The sequence below is a fragment of the Geotrypetes seraphini genome, chromosome 9 (genome assembly GCF_902459505.1).
Source record: "Geotrypetes seraphini chromosome 9, aGeoSer1.1, whole genome shotgun sequence".
Taxonomy (NCBI): Eukaryota; Metazoa; Chordata; class Amphibia; order Gymnophiona; family Dermophiidae; genus Geotrypetes; species Geotrypetes seraphini.
This window is the reverse complement of record NC_047092.1, coordinates 15756499-15771670: the sequence shown is the minus strand read 5'-3', so window position 1 is coordinate 15771670 and position 15172 is coordinate 15756499. Positions and strand designations below refer to the sequence as shown.

General features: G+C 41.3%; 1 protein-coding gene across 2 annotated transcripts in view; it reads left to right on the top strand.

The window, feature by feature from the left end:
* KLHDC10 (kelch domain containing 10) overlaps positions 1 to 15172 on the top strand; it is a 61496-nt gene that overhangs the window by 9501 nt on the left and 36823 nt on the right. The window contains exon 2 of one of the 2 annotated variants that reach the window (XM_033958597.1): positions 9648 to 9740. The exons of the other annotated variant lie outside the window; for it this stretch is intronic. Coding sequence (XP_033814488.1) covers positions 9648 to 9740 — 93 coding nt within the window. The remainder of the gene's footprint in view (positions 1 to 9647; positions 9741 to 15172) is intronic. 2 annotated transcript variants of the gene reach the window in all.

Genomic DNA, 15172 nt, shown 5'->3' with positions numbered 1-15172 from the left:
CCCTCCCAGCCGACCCTCCCAGCGCTACACGGCCGACAAACCTCGCAGCTCCAGCAGCGTCCCAGGCACAGTAAACACGCTGCTTTGGCTCTTCTTATGACGTAATTTCCTCTGCTGTGTCCCTGATGACGTCATTGGCCTTTTGGGCACCTCTGATCTACGCCATGACTTTACCTAGTTAACTTTTTTTCATCAGGTTAAATGTTTGCTTTCATTTTTTTTCTCATTGAATTGTGCCTTGACCCCCTTCATTATCCTTGGACTGTTAGAATAGATTAAGAGGTGCTAAATTGGATGGCACACTGATGAATTTCCCCTCTAAGTGCTTTGTTTTCCTATTGACATTCATCCCCCCCACCACCATTTTTTATCTATTTCTGTAACAACTTTCTTGGATGTAAATTCTATAAAAGGATGAAAACACATTTTAGGAAAGGGGCTAAATTTAAACATGGATTTATCATGACGGAAGCTGACATAGGTTTTTTTTTTCCCCTTATAAATCTATAAACCAAAATCATGAACTTGTGGAGAATTTGATCTGTTTGTTATTCAGTGAGTGTTTTGTTGTTTTTTTTAAACTAGGGAGAGCGAGACTTGGATTCTTTGATCCTGTAGTAGGTCAGATGGTACAACTGTGAATAAGTGCTTTCATAGGGTGTTTTTTTCTGGTTATGTTTACACAGCTGAGTAGCAGAATACTTGGCAATTTGTGGATGTAATGCAGTGTCTCAAACTTTTTTAGCTTTGGCACACTAAACGGAACAAATGCTTTTTGCAGCACATTATAATTGAAATTATAAAATTGCAAAACCAATAAAAATTAAACTTGAGTTATTTAAAGTTCTCTAAGTTCTGTAGGGATAATTGTAACAACAATGAAACTAAAGTAGATGGAATTGAATTGCTAATCAATGTGATGGATGTGCTTGGTTTTTGAGTGCAAATTAACGCAAAATGCAGCATTTCATCATCCACCATCTGCAGTCTTTCTCTTTTTTTTTCTCTTTAATTTCTGTCAGAGCTGAAAATCCAAGTTTGCAAAGATAAGAACATTCAAACAGTAACAAAGCCTTAATTGCTTTGTTGCTCAGGTAGGATAACTACTGCATAAAAAATAAAATTATTTGCCATTAGTTTTCAAGGACCAATCATGTCGATGAATGATGCTTGTCTGGGCGGTTGTATCCTTGCACACTGATGCTCATAACATTGACAGACTCTTGCTTATGCAACTTATGTCATCTATTCTAGTGTATACTTATAAAGGGAATTTTTTTAAATAAAGTAAAATTCTGCAATCTCTTGTGGCACACGTGGAATTTCTTTGTGGCACACAGTTTGAGAGACACTGATGTAATGAGACCACATGGGGTCAGATTCTTTTAATATTGCTGGTAAAATTTGTCAGATTGCTATAGTGCCGGCAGATTGTCTGATTTCAAAATGGCAATCGATGTTGAAACAATTTCACATACAAATGAGTTTCAAAGAGAACCACCATAATCCCATCCAATCAGTTGCTGGAAAAGCAACCGACAAATGTGCAGAGCCGGCAGGGGAAGCCTGAACAGCTGAGTGGCAGCAGAAGCCCAGAAGCAGCCTCCTGCTGCTCAACTGTTCGGGACAGGAATATTTTTTTTTCTCTTCATTTTTTAATTGGCACAGATGTGCATGTGTTAAATACAAACAATATCTGTCCTCGTTTAAAAAAAAAATAAGTCATGCCACTACCCCCTTTCTGATGATGGACCCCACACAAAAAAAATCAAAGGCCACTTGGAAAGCATCCCCCCTCCGTGAATATCAGAAGGACGGATGCCACTGCCTAGGCGGCCACCCAGACTCCCCCCTCCCACCCATGAAGATCTGCAGGAGGGATGCCCACTCTCTCCTGCCACAGGGCTGTGGAGTTGGAGTCAAGGAGTCGGAGACAATTTTGGGTATCTGGAGTCAGGAGTTGTGGGTACCAGAAACTGAGGAGTCGGAGTCAAAGAATTTATCTACTGATTCTACAGCCCTGTCCTGCCTATTCAGAATTGTGGACCTTCCCCTTTCCAGTGCATCCTGGATGCACTGGGAGGGGCCTAAGGCTCTGATTGGCCAAGGCTAAGTTTTGAAAGCATCTTTGAATAGGGATGTTTTAAGTTTGGATTTGAATTTCACCAGAGGGACAATTCTTGTCTAAGGTTCGGGGGCATTGCGTTCCAAAGATCACTTTGCGAGTTGAATCATTAACTATTTCACGGATGGAGGGAAATACTAATGAATTCAAAACATTCCGTAAAGAAATCATAACCCTGCTTTTCAAAAAATTCATCCAAATATCTTAAACCCTCTTCACCTACCTCCAGCTAATTTCACCTACTTCCAGATAATTCACCTACCTCCATAGAATTCACCCTCCGCCAGATAATTCTCCCCCAAATATCTCACCTAAACACCTTTCAAGTAAACAGACCCCTAAAATAGATTGTAATCTTGCCTACTCTAACTGTATTCCATTTGCTAATATCACACAGTTCGGCACTGTCAGTTTACCATCCAACCCGTAAGATCCCCTAGAATTATTTCCAGCTACCCCCCTAAAAAAAAAAAAAAAAAAAAAAATGTATCCTCACTGGAAAATGTCCAATAAAATCCTCTGTAATATGTTCATCACTGGAAATGTCCAGTCAATTCTTTTGTAATCCGCCTTGAACTGCAAGGTATAGGCGGAATAGAAATCCGTAATGTAATGTAATTCTGGGTGTTTGATCTAAGCATTTTTGATGAAGTATATGGGGTAAGGAATTTGTCGATGAAAGCTGGGGTGTAACTTCCATCCCATGATCCTCATCTTTCATCTTTTTCCTCTAGTTGTCCATCTCCATTTTGGCCTTCATCCATATAACCCCTCAATTCTCATTCCCTTATTATTAATAGCTCTTTCTTTCCCCAGTATCTTCTCTGTTATCTTTTCACCCTTCTTTCCTTCCTCATCTGTTGTATCTCCTTCTCCCAACAAATGACTACTGCCTCTTCTATCCCCTTCCTCCTTTTGAGTCCCAGCATCTGTTTTGACCACTTGGAGAAAGAGAAATAATATATTTCCTTGTATCTTTGTGTTCTTTGTGAAAGTGCTTTTCTTATATTAAGTTGACATTATAATGGCTAAAAACTGGCAGGGTAGAGTTTCTAAACAAGTGTGTGGCTGTGCAGCTTAAAGGGGATACTACTTTTTTGGCAGGAAAGTGTACAGATGGAACTTTGACTTTTTTATACTGACTTATTTCTTGGTAATTTTTTTTTTCTATATGTATAAATGCTGAGTGATGAAGGTCAAGGGGTAGACAGCCTTTGTTAAAATAAATCTTCACTCATCAGGAAAAAAAATCTGTTAAGTTTCTTTTAATTCTAACTCACTACGTGTCCAAGAAAAGCCATATTTATAACGGCATGGTTCTTCATGTGTGTTAAGATCTTACATATTTGCCCTGCAAAGTTGGATCTTCTTCTTAAAATGGATGATATCTATTTAATGTCTAAACTGACCGCTTTGCAGACAGATACGTGTGGTTCTTTTCACCGTGTATGGAGTGCTTATGGTAAATGGAGGGGCCTAGTAAAGATGACTAGCTGTGGCCATGTTTTGAGATGACACAACACCTGGTTGGGGTGTGGTGGGGGGAGGGGGGATTATTTCTGCTGGGGAATATTTTATTGTAATTGCAGTTGGCATTCTGCCTGTGTGTGCCTCTTGTTTTGCTTAATAAAAAACTGAAAATTTTTTTTTTTTAAAGATCTTACATATGTGGTCTGTGTAGTAAAGTTCAGACATGAATCAACAATTGATACCTTTCTTAAATCAATATTAATTTTGCAAAATTACTGGGATTTAAAAAAAGAGAGTAATGGATTCCTGAGAGATTAGTTCTCTTTGTACATATGCATTTATATAAGAACATAATAACCATACTGGGTCAGACTAGTGGTCCATCTATCCCAGTGTCCTGCTTCCAATAGTGGCCAATCGGGTCACAAGTACCTGGCTGAAACCTGAATAGTAGCAGCATTTATGTAGGTAAGAAAATGTTTGTCTTGTACTGCTTCTGTTTGCTCTTTTCCCTTCGGAAGCTGGCTGTACAATGTCTTTTTTTTTGTTTTGTTTCTTTGACTAGCCTCCATGTTTGTCAATAGTTCACTGCTCCCACCACTTAAAAATCTGGGTTATACTTTCTGCATTGACCTTTTCAGTGGCCTGGCGGAAGGGTAGTATGGTTGTACTGAGCACTGGATTGAAGCCGATATGTTCAAAATCTCTACAAACTCGTAGGTCTGTGAAACCATACTGCCCCAACTGTATTTCAGAAAACAGCACCCGATGGAAATGGTGGTCAGCAAAGAGAGACAAGTGGAGGCAAAGGGTGGGGATGGCTAAGGTCATAAAATCCATACTTTTTCAGAAGTAATGCTCCTGAAATTTAAATGTTTTGTCCGTGCTGTAGATCTCTGTGGTTTTTGATTTGTAGCTGGCTTTTAATGTCCCTATACATGTTGTCATAAGTTATTGCTGTCTTCTGTAATGAACAGATCCATATGTATTGGCATCTGTTGGAATACAGTTAAGCATCATACGGTTCCTTTGCAATTCAGTCAGTTTGTGCCAGTGTTATTCACAAGAAGCTCTTTATTGGATGGGGTATTCCTGCTTGAATAAAAGGTTATTTAAAACATGCTAGCCAGTTGACTCGCATTGCTAGTGCTACATAATATAGATATTGTGTTGTCCTAGAAATTTTTTAATTTAAGGATAAGTGCATATTTTAACATGGGTCAGCAGGTATAGTCTAGTTTAACTTTTTTTAGCATTTTTATTTATTTATTTATTTTTTTACAGAAGTGTAAACTGTTAACAAGAAATAGTGGCATTTCAAGTATTGCAAGGATTAGGCTAATTATAATACTTATATGTTATATTGACAGTGGTGGAATCTGTTCATATGTTTCTTTATAGTATCATTTTGGGCCTTCTCTTTTAGAGGTTCTAAAATATTTATAGTGGCTCATGCAGTCAGGTCAAAATGTTCCATCTTCAGCTTACATACTTTAGAAATTACTTTTGACTTACTGTCAACGGACCTTTTCCATTAAAGAACTCTCAAAAGCTAATACAGTATTCCCATTTTTTGAGGAGGTAACTTTTTGATTTCTTATTTTCTTAGCCAGTTGCACTGTCACAAGTGCAATTTCATTTGATTAGAACCAAAGTAAGCCTTCACATAATTATGTGTTAAACATGTACTATAATTAGAGGTAGTTACTGTCATGAGATGCCAGTCAGCTTCCATTTTGTAATGACTCCATATCACTGAGTAGCACCAACAGGCTCTCCTTCTGATTTCACCTTGCAGAATTTTAAACAGTAGGATAGTTGAGCATGTATGCCACCTAAATATTTTTTGAACATTTCTAAAGTATAGACCGAGCTTAACAAACTCAAAGGATTATTTTTTTGGGGGGGGAGGCTGTGAGGAAAATAACATTCTTTGTCAGCAGCAGATGAATCCAGAGACTTGTGGGTTATGACCTTCTACCAGTAGGTGGAGATAGAGAATACTGGATGGCCAAGGAGCATGACATCATGTGTGACAGAGTTCAATTTAATGCTCTATCTTTAGCAGGCAGATGGATGATCTCTCATGGGCTCCTAGTCTTCCTTGGCACAACTCCATCTCTGAATGGAGAGCAGGACTCCATCTCTGAATGGAGAGCATGAATCTGCCTTGGTATAGCGCACAGCTCCCAGCTTGGAATGTGGAGCACAACTAGGGCACAGCTGCTTCTTGGGATGTAGTTCATAATGCCATATTGGGATGTCACATGCAATTCAATCTCTGGATGACGTTTATATCTCAATATCCTTCAGGATGTTGAGTGCTTTTCTGGCTCTGAATGTGGAGCGCTCCTCCATCTCGGAATGTAGAACACAACCCCATTGCTGTGGGAAGAATGCCACCACATTTTGTGTGTGGTGCTCGGCTTCATCTCTGCATGTTCAGCAATGCCTTTCTGTTTGCTTAAAGCACCATTTATTTGGATTTATATCCTGTCCTCCCAGAAGAGCTCAGTGCGGGTTACAAGTTTACATATATAATAAAGCATAACGGGGTACACATATTTGATAAAATCTAAAAATGCACTTTTTTGCTAGCTAGAGGGCTGATGTAAGTGATAGCACCTTAATGTAAGCATATTTTGGACCAAATTCTATATATAGAACCAAAAATTCAGTGCGAAGAGCTAGAGAATAACATCTAGTGCCGGGGTCCATAACTAACTTTTTAGATGCAAGGGTTTACACCAGCTTAAACCTAGTATAAATCCATGCACCCAAATTAGGCCCAGATCAGGTGTATTCTGTAGTAATGCACACAAGCTACTCACATGGCCACACTCCCTTTACTTTCTCTCTACATGTAGAGCACAGTGTTAGTTTTGTGAGGGGAGCGCATTCCTCTTGGTTTGGTTTATTGATATCGACTACATACAAAAATACAAAATAACAAACAATAAAACATCGGTGACCAGCACCTTCCTGTCAGCAATCTCTATTCTTCCTTATTAGCATAGCTGCTGCTTGTAGGTGGAGTAAAGAGGTATTCCTCCTTGCACATGGCGACAATCAGGATGTTGCCTCAAATCCTTCTGTTTAATACAGTCATACTTCTAGTTCCTACACTGAAGCTTTTGGGTGTCACTTTGACTCTAAATTTAATGTTTTAACCTCAAATTACCTCCATTACTCAATGCTGCTACTATAAACTGCAAATGATCTGCTCTATTCTCATCTCGACTCTTCAGCACTTTTTTAGTACACACACTTGTAATCTTATACAATGACTACTGTAAGTCACTATATCAGGGCACCCGTTCTAAAGATCTTACCCACCTGCAATTAGTTCAAAATACTGCCATCAAACATATCACTGGAAAGTCAAAATTTGATCACATCATCCCTCTCTTGAAGTCTCTGCCCACTGGCTGCCAGTTCATCACGTCTCACTTTTATAATACAATTCAAATTCCTTTTACTGATCTACAAATCAACTCACTATGCTGCCCCTCACTATCTCTCTTCATTGTAAGTTTTTCTGAGGTAGGAACCATCTATTAAATATCAAAATGTACAGCCCTGCATACGCCTTTCTGCTATATACGTGATTAAATAGTAGTAGTAATATAATCCTATTACTTGTCTTTAAAGTTTGTCAGTCACGATTGCTACCATACCTAGACAGACAAACTCCTCATTCCCTTCCGACTTGAACAAAAGTGCCTTGTTATCCCCTCATTCTATACCTCCTCATACCTATGACATGACCCGTAACAGTATTTTCTCAGTGGTGGATCCCAGTTTATGGAATTTGCTCCTTAGATGAATTGCACACGAAATCCCCCCAGACTGTTTCAAGACATTGCTTAAAATGTTCCTGTTCCATGATGCTTCTCCCCTTCTCTCTTGGTCCTATTCAAGGGGGGGAGGGGTCCTGTACTTAGGCACAGACTAATCTATGTTCTAATTCTCTATACTATTTCTGTACTGTCAACATTTGTAGTTCTATATCCCTTTTCCTTTTCCCTTGTGCTCTCTCACCAGTTCCTACCCTCCTTATGGTCTTTTTTTCTTTTTTAACTTTTTTTTAGCACTATGTTGAACTGCATTGTTACTATGTCAATTTGCGGTATATCAAGATATCTAATAAACTTAAAACTTTGTTTTGTGGATATCTGCTTCATCTCATGCTCAGCCTTTCTTGGCCTATTGTGCACACCTTCATATCTATCTATGTGCAGTCTGTGGCCTCTGTAGGCAAAGTGCAGCTTTGCCTCTGTCTATGGAACATAGTTTCATGGTTACCTGAGCAGCATAGCTTCGTCTCTGGGGAGCGTAGCTTCAGTCAGTGTGTTGAGCATGACTCCATGTTGAAGGATTGGCATGGCTCCAGGAGCTTTATCCTTATGGGGATCTCAGCTCTTTCTGTGATACTTTAGCATAGCTCCATTTTTAATGTTGGGCGAAGCATCTTCTTGCTCAGACCTTATGACTTCTCCCAGGTCCATAGTCCTCTTTCAGCTCTGCCTCTGATGGAAGGGCATGTGTTCAGACCTGGTGTGGGGTTCAGCTCAGAATATAAAACAGAATTCTGGTTCAGACTGTAAAGCGCACCTCAGCTCTGCATGGGAACATGATTCCATTGCTGAGAATAAGCCAAGCCTCCTCTACAGGTCCACCCTGTTTCTAGGAATAGTATCTGCCCCTTTGGAACAGTTCGACTCCTTTTCATCTTAGCATAGGTCCGCTGCTTCAGCTTTTAGTTCAGCTTAGCTACTTGCAATATTTGGTTTTGAATTTCAAATTCATAGCAATTGGTGGCTCATGCCTCCTCGCTTGAGTATGGGCTTCACTTCATTGCTCAGTTGCGGTTCTCCTGTCCCCCTCTATAGCTGCCACATTGCTATGTGGCTGGGCTGGTCTTTGCAGTTAGGCTGGTAACTCATTACTATGTGGTGGCTGTTTTGGTTGGTGACAGCAAACAGCTTCTTTCTAACCTTTAGTGGATAAAAGATATCGTCATAAAATGCTGTCTGTTTTACTGGTTCTTAACCTCCGCATGGCAGCTAGCTCTCTAGCCTGCTTTGTGACATTGGCTTCCCTGCATAACTTTCACTATCCCACCCTAATGAAAACTGCTTTGCTATATCCCACAAGTCTCTAGAATCGTCTGCTGCTAATGGCAAAGAAGGAAACAATTTTTCCTGATGATTTTCTTTTCTTTAGTCACAGCAAATGAATCCAGAGCCCCTCCCTTATTTCCTTTTCTTACTTAGGTGTGTGGCCTTCTGGTGTCGTTGAGTTTTGATTGTTGTCAGATCTAGTGGCTGTGAGGAAGGAGTTTTACTTATATCATTTTTTATTTTACCAATTGTCCTTTTACTTTGTTTTGAGAAATTCTGGCTGACCAAGGAGCAGGACATCTTGTGTGACAGCTCAGTTTAATGTGCTCTATCGCCACCCACTGGTAGATGGTCATAACCCACAAGTCTCTGGATTCATCTGCTGTGACTAAGGGAAAGAAAATTATTAGGTAAAACATTTTTTCTAAAACACTGGCATGACAGAAGCATTGTAAATTCCTTTGACTCGCTTAGTTCCCTTTCATAAATATATGTAGCGGAGATAGAGAATGGATATATAAAATATTAGTTGACTTTTATATGGCAAAATTCATGCTTATAAGGCATCTTGAAAGCTTTTTTCTTTCAGTTTTACATAGTTAAGTATTTGGTTAGTCCGAAAGAACATTGGAGGCTGATAGAGTTCAATCTTTGTCTGACTGCATAGCTAGTTATCTCTCATGAACCAGGGGGAAGATGATACCCCCTTTTTGTTCCCCAACACGCACAATCTGTAATGGGGGGAGGGCAATCCCACCTGACCCTAAATTTGGCTGCTTCCAAGTCGAAAGTTAGCACTTTTTGCCCAGCCCCAGTATTGTCAAAGATGTTCTTGTTTTGATGATGCTTAATGTGTCGTTTTGTAAATATGTATTTAATGCCATGTATTGTGTATATGTTTGACTCATTGCTGGTAATTGTGGTAACAGGCTCTAAGAAGAAAGTACGATGGTTTCCAGTTAGGAGATTCTTCACTCAGTCCTGTCCCAGCCTAAGGATTCCTAGCAGGTTTTTAAGAGAAGGTGGGTAATGATTACCTGCAAAAAAAAAAAAAAAAATCCTACATCTTTTCCTTTGTGGAGTAGTGGAAATTTCCTCTATAGGTCTTTCCTCTTCCGAACTTGATAGCTATGGAGTAACTCAGAAGAGTCCTATATCTTTACCTCCCTCTTGCTTCCTTTTTTAATTCAGTGTTTCAGATACAGTACTTGGTTAAGACTAAAAAAAATTGTAGGTTGATAAAATTTTTAAAATCAAGTTTACTAAAAATGTTATCAGAATAATAATGGATCACTTGCATAGTTTTGCACAATTGGGCATCCATGTAATACACATCTGAGCCAAGACTGGATTTCCCATTAGGCATATGTCTTGGGGCTCTTGGGTCATGCAGATTACTACTGATATTATCCTCTCTCTCTAGCAGGAGAGCAACCAGCATCTGCCACCACCTCTTCCAAATTCTGTCTGGGACCTGTTGGTACTGGTTCAGACTTCAGATTTGAAGCTGGCAGAGGAGGCAGTTGACATAGATTGACACTGGTTTTACCAGTACAAGGACTGGGGAAAGAATACGGAGGTAGGGAAGGAGCATATTGGGAATTAGAGTACACAAACTGTATTTCATCTCTGGTGTGACTATTTTCTTAATACACTACAGTGTTCTCCCCAGAAATTTTTTCCAGCCGGATGGCATGAAAAAATAGCCGGGTGGGGCGGGATGAGGAAATTTGGTGGTGGGGAAAATTAACCCCCTCTTTTACTAAGGTGCGCTAGCATTTTTAGCGCGCTCAAACCCCTGCGCTACGTGGGAAAACTAGCGCCAACTCAATGTTGGCGTTAGCATCTAGCACACATGGCAATTCCTCCGCGCGCTAAGCGCACACTAAAACCACTATCATAACTTAGTAAAAGGAGCCCTAAATGTATACTATTTTTATTAGTTAATTATTATTATTATTTTCCAATGCTCAATATGACTTCCTTTTTTAAGGTTTGACACTTGTGCCAGAATATTTTTACTAAATTTCAGAAGTATTTGCCCTCTTTCAAATGGTATAGAGGTTTAAAAAAGGGAAAGGCATTAATGAAGTCATTAGGTTCAATCTAGCCATTTATTTCTGCATGAATTTAAACAACTAAAAAAAAAAATAAATATAGCTCATCCAGTCATACATGAAATGGCTCTACAGCAGGGGTGCCCACACTTTTTGGGCTTGCGAGCCACTTTTAAAATGACCAAGTCAAAATGATCTACCAACAATAAAAATTTAAAAAAAACACAAAGCACACTGTACGCAGAGAAAATGTTAATTATCATTTATATTCCGCGGGTTTTCAAAGAGGTCAAGGCAGACGATTCTATGCAATGTCACCTCAGGAACAACTATACAAAAATAGACAAATATACCCCCTCCCTTTTTACTAAATCGCAATACTGGTTTTTAGAGCAGGGAGATGCACTGAATGCGCTGCTCTCGATGCTCATAGGCTCCCTGCGCTAAAAACCGCTATTACGGTTTAGTAAAAGGGGGCCATAGTGCAAAATATAGACAGCAGATATAAATTCTTAAAACAGACACATTTTGATCACTAAACTGAAAATAAAATCAGTTTTCCTTTTTGTCTGGTGATTTCATGAGTCTCTGTTTGCATTTCCTTCTTCTGACTATAAATCCAATATTTTTTTCTTTCTGTCTCTCTTTCTTTCTCTCTCCCCCTGCCCCCCAACCATCGCGCCAATTTCTCCACTTCCCCGATTCATTCCCTACCCCCTAATGCCGATTTTTCCCTGCTCCACGAGCCAGACCAGGAATGTACAAGCACCGGACTCACAAGACTTCACCTCTGATGTCAATTCTTACGTTGGAGAGGAAGTTCCAGGCCAGCCAGGCAGCGATTGGCTGGCCCAGAACTTCCTCTCTGACATCAGAATTGACGTCGGAGGTGAAGTCTTGTGAGTCCGGCGCTTGTACGCGCCTGGCCTGGCTCAGGGAGGCAGGAAGAAAAAGATTGCCAAGGCAACGCGATCGACTCACATTGCCTTTGCGATCTACTGGTCGATCGCGCTCGACCATTTGGGCACCCCTGCTGTTATGGTATCCTGTCCTGACCTGACCTGAGGAAAGGGGTTTAGTCCCCCCAAAACTGCCTTATTTATATTTCCTATTTATAAACTTTAATCAATAGATACAATACTACTTGATTCTACGTAAAGCAACAAAAAAATGTTTTTCTACCTTTTGTCATTTCTGCTTTAATCATCTTGTCTTCACTCTTCTTTCTAGCCAGCATCTGTCCGCTCTGTCTTCCATGCAGCATCAGCCCCTTCCATCCACTGTTCACCCTCTCCCCGTTCCATATGGCATCTTCCCTCTTTTTATGCTCCTTCAATAAACTGTCTATCCTGTGCCCCTTCTCTTCTCCTTTGTACATGATTGATTTCAGCTCTGCCACCTCTCCATTTTTCTCTCTCTGTCAACACCCCATCCCCTATGCTCTGGCAACTCTCTCTTCTCCTTTCTTTCATTCACACCCCACAGTCTGGTATCTTCCCTTCCCTGATTCTCTGGCATCTCATGTCTTTCCTTTTCTTCCATCTCTCCCTCCCCCTCCATGCTCTGACATCTTCTTCTTCCTTTCCCCCTTCCTTTTCCCTTGGTCTGGCATACTTTCTTCCTTCCCTCCAATCCCTGGCATCTCGTTTCATTCCCTCCCTCATCTTCTTTCTCCCTCCAGTTGAGTGCAGCAAGTCTCTCCCCCTCTGCTCCCTTTCCTCCTTCTGTCACCCAAGGCCTGGCGTCATGAACTTCTTCAGGCAGCAGCACTCACAATTCGCTGCTGTTGCCAACTTCGGGCCTTCTTCTCTATCGGGTCCTGCCTTAATAGAAACAGAAGTAGGCAGGACCCGGCAGAGAAGAAGGCCTGAAGCTGGCAACAGCAATGAATTGTAAATGCTGTTGCTAGCCGAAGAAGTTCATGACGCCAGGCCGAGCACCCGGGCAAACTGCTACTCTCCCCCCTCACAACCCTCCTATCTCTCCCTTCCTACTATAATGAGACTCTAAACAGTCCTGCTCTACTCTAAACAGGCTGCTTCAGGGCTTTCTCCTGCCGTGATTCCCTCTGGCACGTCACCAATGAGGGAAAGAGGGAGAGATAGGAGAGTCGGATCGGGTTTTGGGGGGGCGTCTGGGATGATGATGAGGCTGCTGCTGCTGCCAGGGAATCCAGCAAGGGTGAGGCCCCAAAGCACAGCACTGGTGGGCCCCCCCTGACCATTTCAGGCCCTAGGCCTGTGCCTACTGGGCCTATCCTTTAATCCGGCCCTGCTTCCCCCCCATATGCCCTGACATCTCTCTCTTCCACTCCATGGTATGGTATCTCCTTTCCCTCCCTCCCATGGTCTTTGCATCTCTTTCCTCCTTTTCCTGATCTTCCTTCTCCCTCCTTCCCTCTCTCCCCAATTGGGTGCAGCAGCATTTCTCTTCCCCTCCCCCCATTGGGTACAGCAGTATCATCAGCATTTCTCTTTCCTCCCCCCAATTTGGTACAGCAGAAGCAGCATTTCTCTTCACCCTCCCCCCTAATTGGGTGCAGCAGCATGACTCTTCCCCCTCCCCCTATTGGATACAGTAGCAGCATTTCTCTTAACCCCCCCCCAATTGGGTACAGCAGAAGCACCAGCATTTCTCTTCCCCCTCCCCCTCTAATTGGGTACAGCAGCATTTCTCCTCCCATTCACTCCCCCCCCCCCGTCTCATGCACCCGGCAGATTCGCTACAGACAAAGGCAAGTTGCAAGTTTCCCTTTGTCGCTGACCTATCTCCCAAACTTCAGCGACAGAGGGAAGCTTACAACTTGCTGCTCTTGCTTACTTCGGGCCTTTCTCGTTGCCGGGTCCTGCCTTCGCGGAAACAGAAAGTAGGCAGGACATGGCAGCGAGAAAGGCCCGAAGTAAGCAAGAGCAAGTAAGCTTCCCTCCGTGGCTGGCCTATCTCCCGCATGCTCCAGGGCTCTAATGGTCCGTGCCAGCTTCTCTTACCTACCCCCCCCCCCCCCCCCGACGTAACTTCCGGTTTCGGAGGGAAGCCAGGTTCGAGTCGCTTGCTGGGTTTTGTTTTGTTTAAAGTCCGGTGGGAGTCTTTCGGCGGCTCTTCAGGCTCGCGTTAAGCAGTGATGGCAGCAGATTTCGGCAGATGACAGCCGGGCGGTAATGTAAATTTGCTGGGCGGAGCGCCCGGCTGAAAAGCGCTGGGGAGAACACTGCACTAGTTCCCATCACTAATCAAGAAGCTTTTTAGATGAGTGAAGTCTTTGTGTATTTTTTTTAAGCAAGCTGAAATGTAGAATGATGAGATTAAAAATCACCTTGAATTTTATGAGTATTGTAAAAAATGAACTACAATAACATACACAAAAGGAAACCACCAGCCCGAAGTGTGTTGATGCATTGTTACAATACACTGCAAGCACGTGGTGGTGAAAGGGGTTACACTACAATATAAGCCAGTTGTGCATAACTAAATTATCGGACTCCTTTGGTCTTTATGAATCCATAATAATTAGATAACATTGATTTTTGTATTCTTTTCCTTGGATACCACAAATGTATAAAAAAATCACATTAGTTAACTTGATAAATAGAAAAAAAAATCAATTTGTCATTAAACTGATAGATACCAATAAGTTAGCGTTTTTGCAGGTCTTGGATGAGGTATCTTTCCTTCATAGTAAATACAAGCTTTAAATTTTCTTTTCATTTGGCATATGATAAAGTACTATAATTTTACCCCATGACCTGAGCATCCTTAAAACTAGTGCCTCTCATAAGTTAATGCAGACTGAAGTTATACATTTTTAGGATGTAGAAGACAGAGAAGCAGTATTGATGCCCACAGAGCAGAGAAGAAAGACCTTTAGAGCAGGGTTTTCAACCTGCAATCCTAGAGGACTCAGCACTAGTCTTGAGAATATACCTAATGAATATGCAGATATCCTTAATAGTTAGTATTGAAAGGGATCTTGAAAACTAGAGTGGTGTGTGGCCTTCCAGGATTGCAGTTTGATACCCCTTGAAGTGTAGTACAACAAGATGGTGGCCAGAACTGGAGAAATAGTAAAATGCATAGGTAGTCATAAACATAAAATAAAAAAAACATAAAATAAGTTTGCCATTGTACAAGTTGTTGGTGCATCCTCACCTAGAGTACTTCTCCAGTTCTTGTAACCATACCCCTGGAAGGATTTATACAGGATGGAAGTGCCTAAACAGGGCTATAAAAATGGTGCAACATAAGAGATGAGATGAGACTCAAGGAGAGATGGGGAGATATGAAAACCATTCAAATACATCAAAGGTTCCACAAGTAAGTATGTCTCTCGCTATAGCATGATTGGTTATGGTATGAAGCTTCTGACAGGGGAAGGCTTGAAATATGTTATTTTTTGTTCA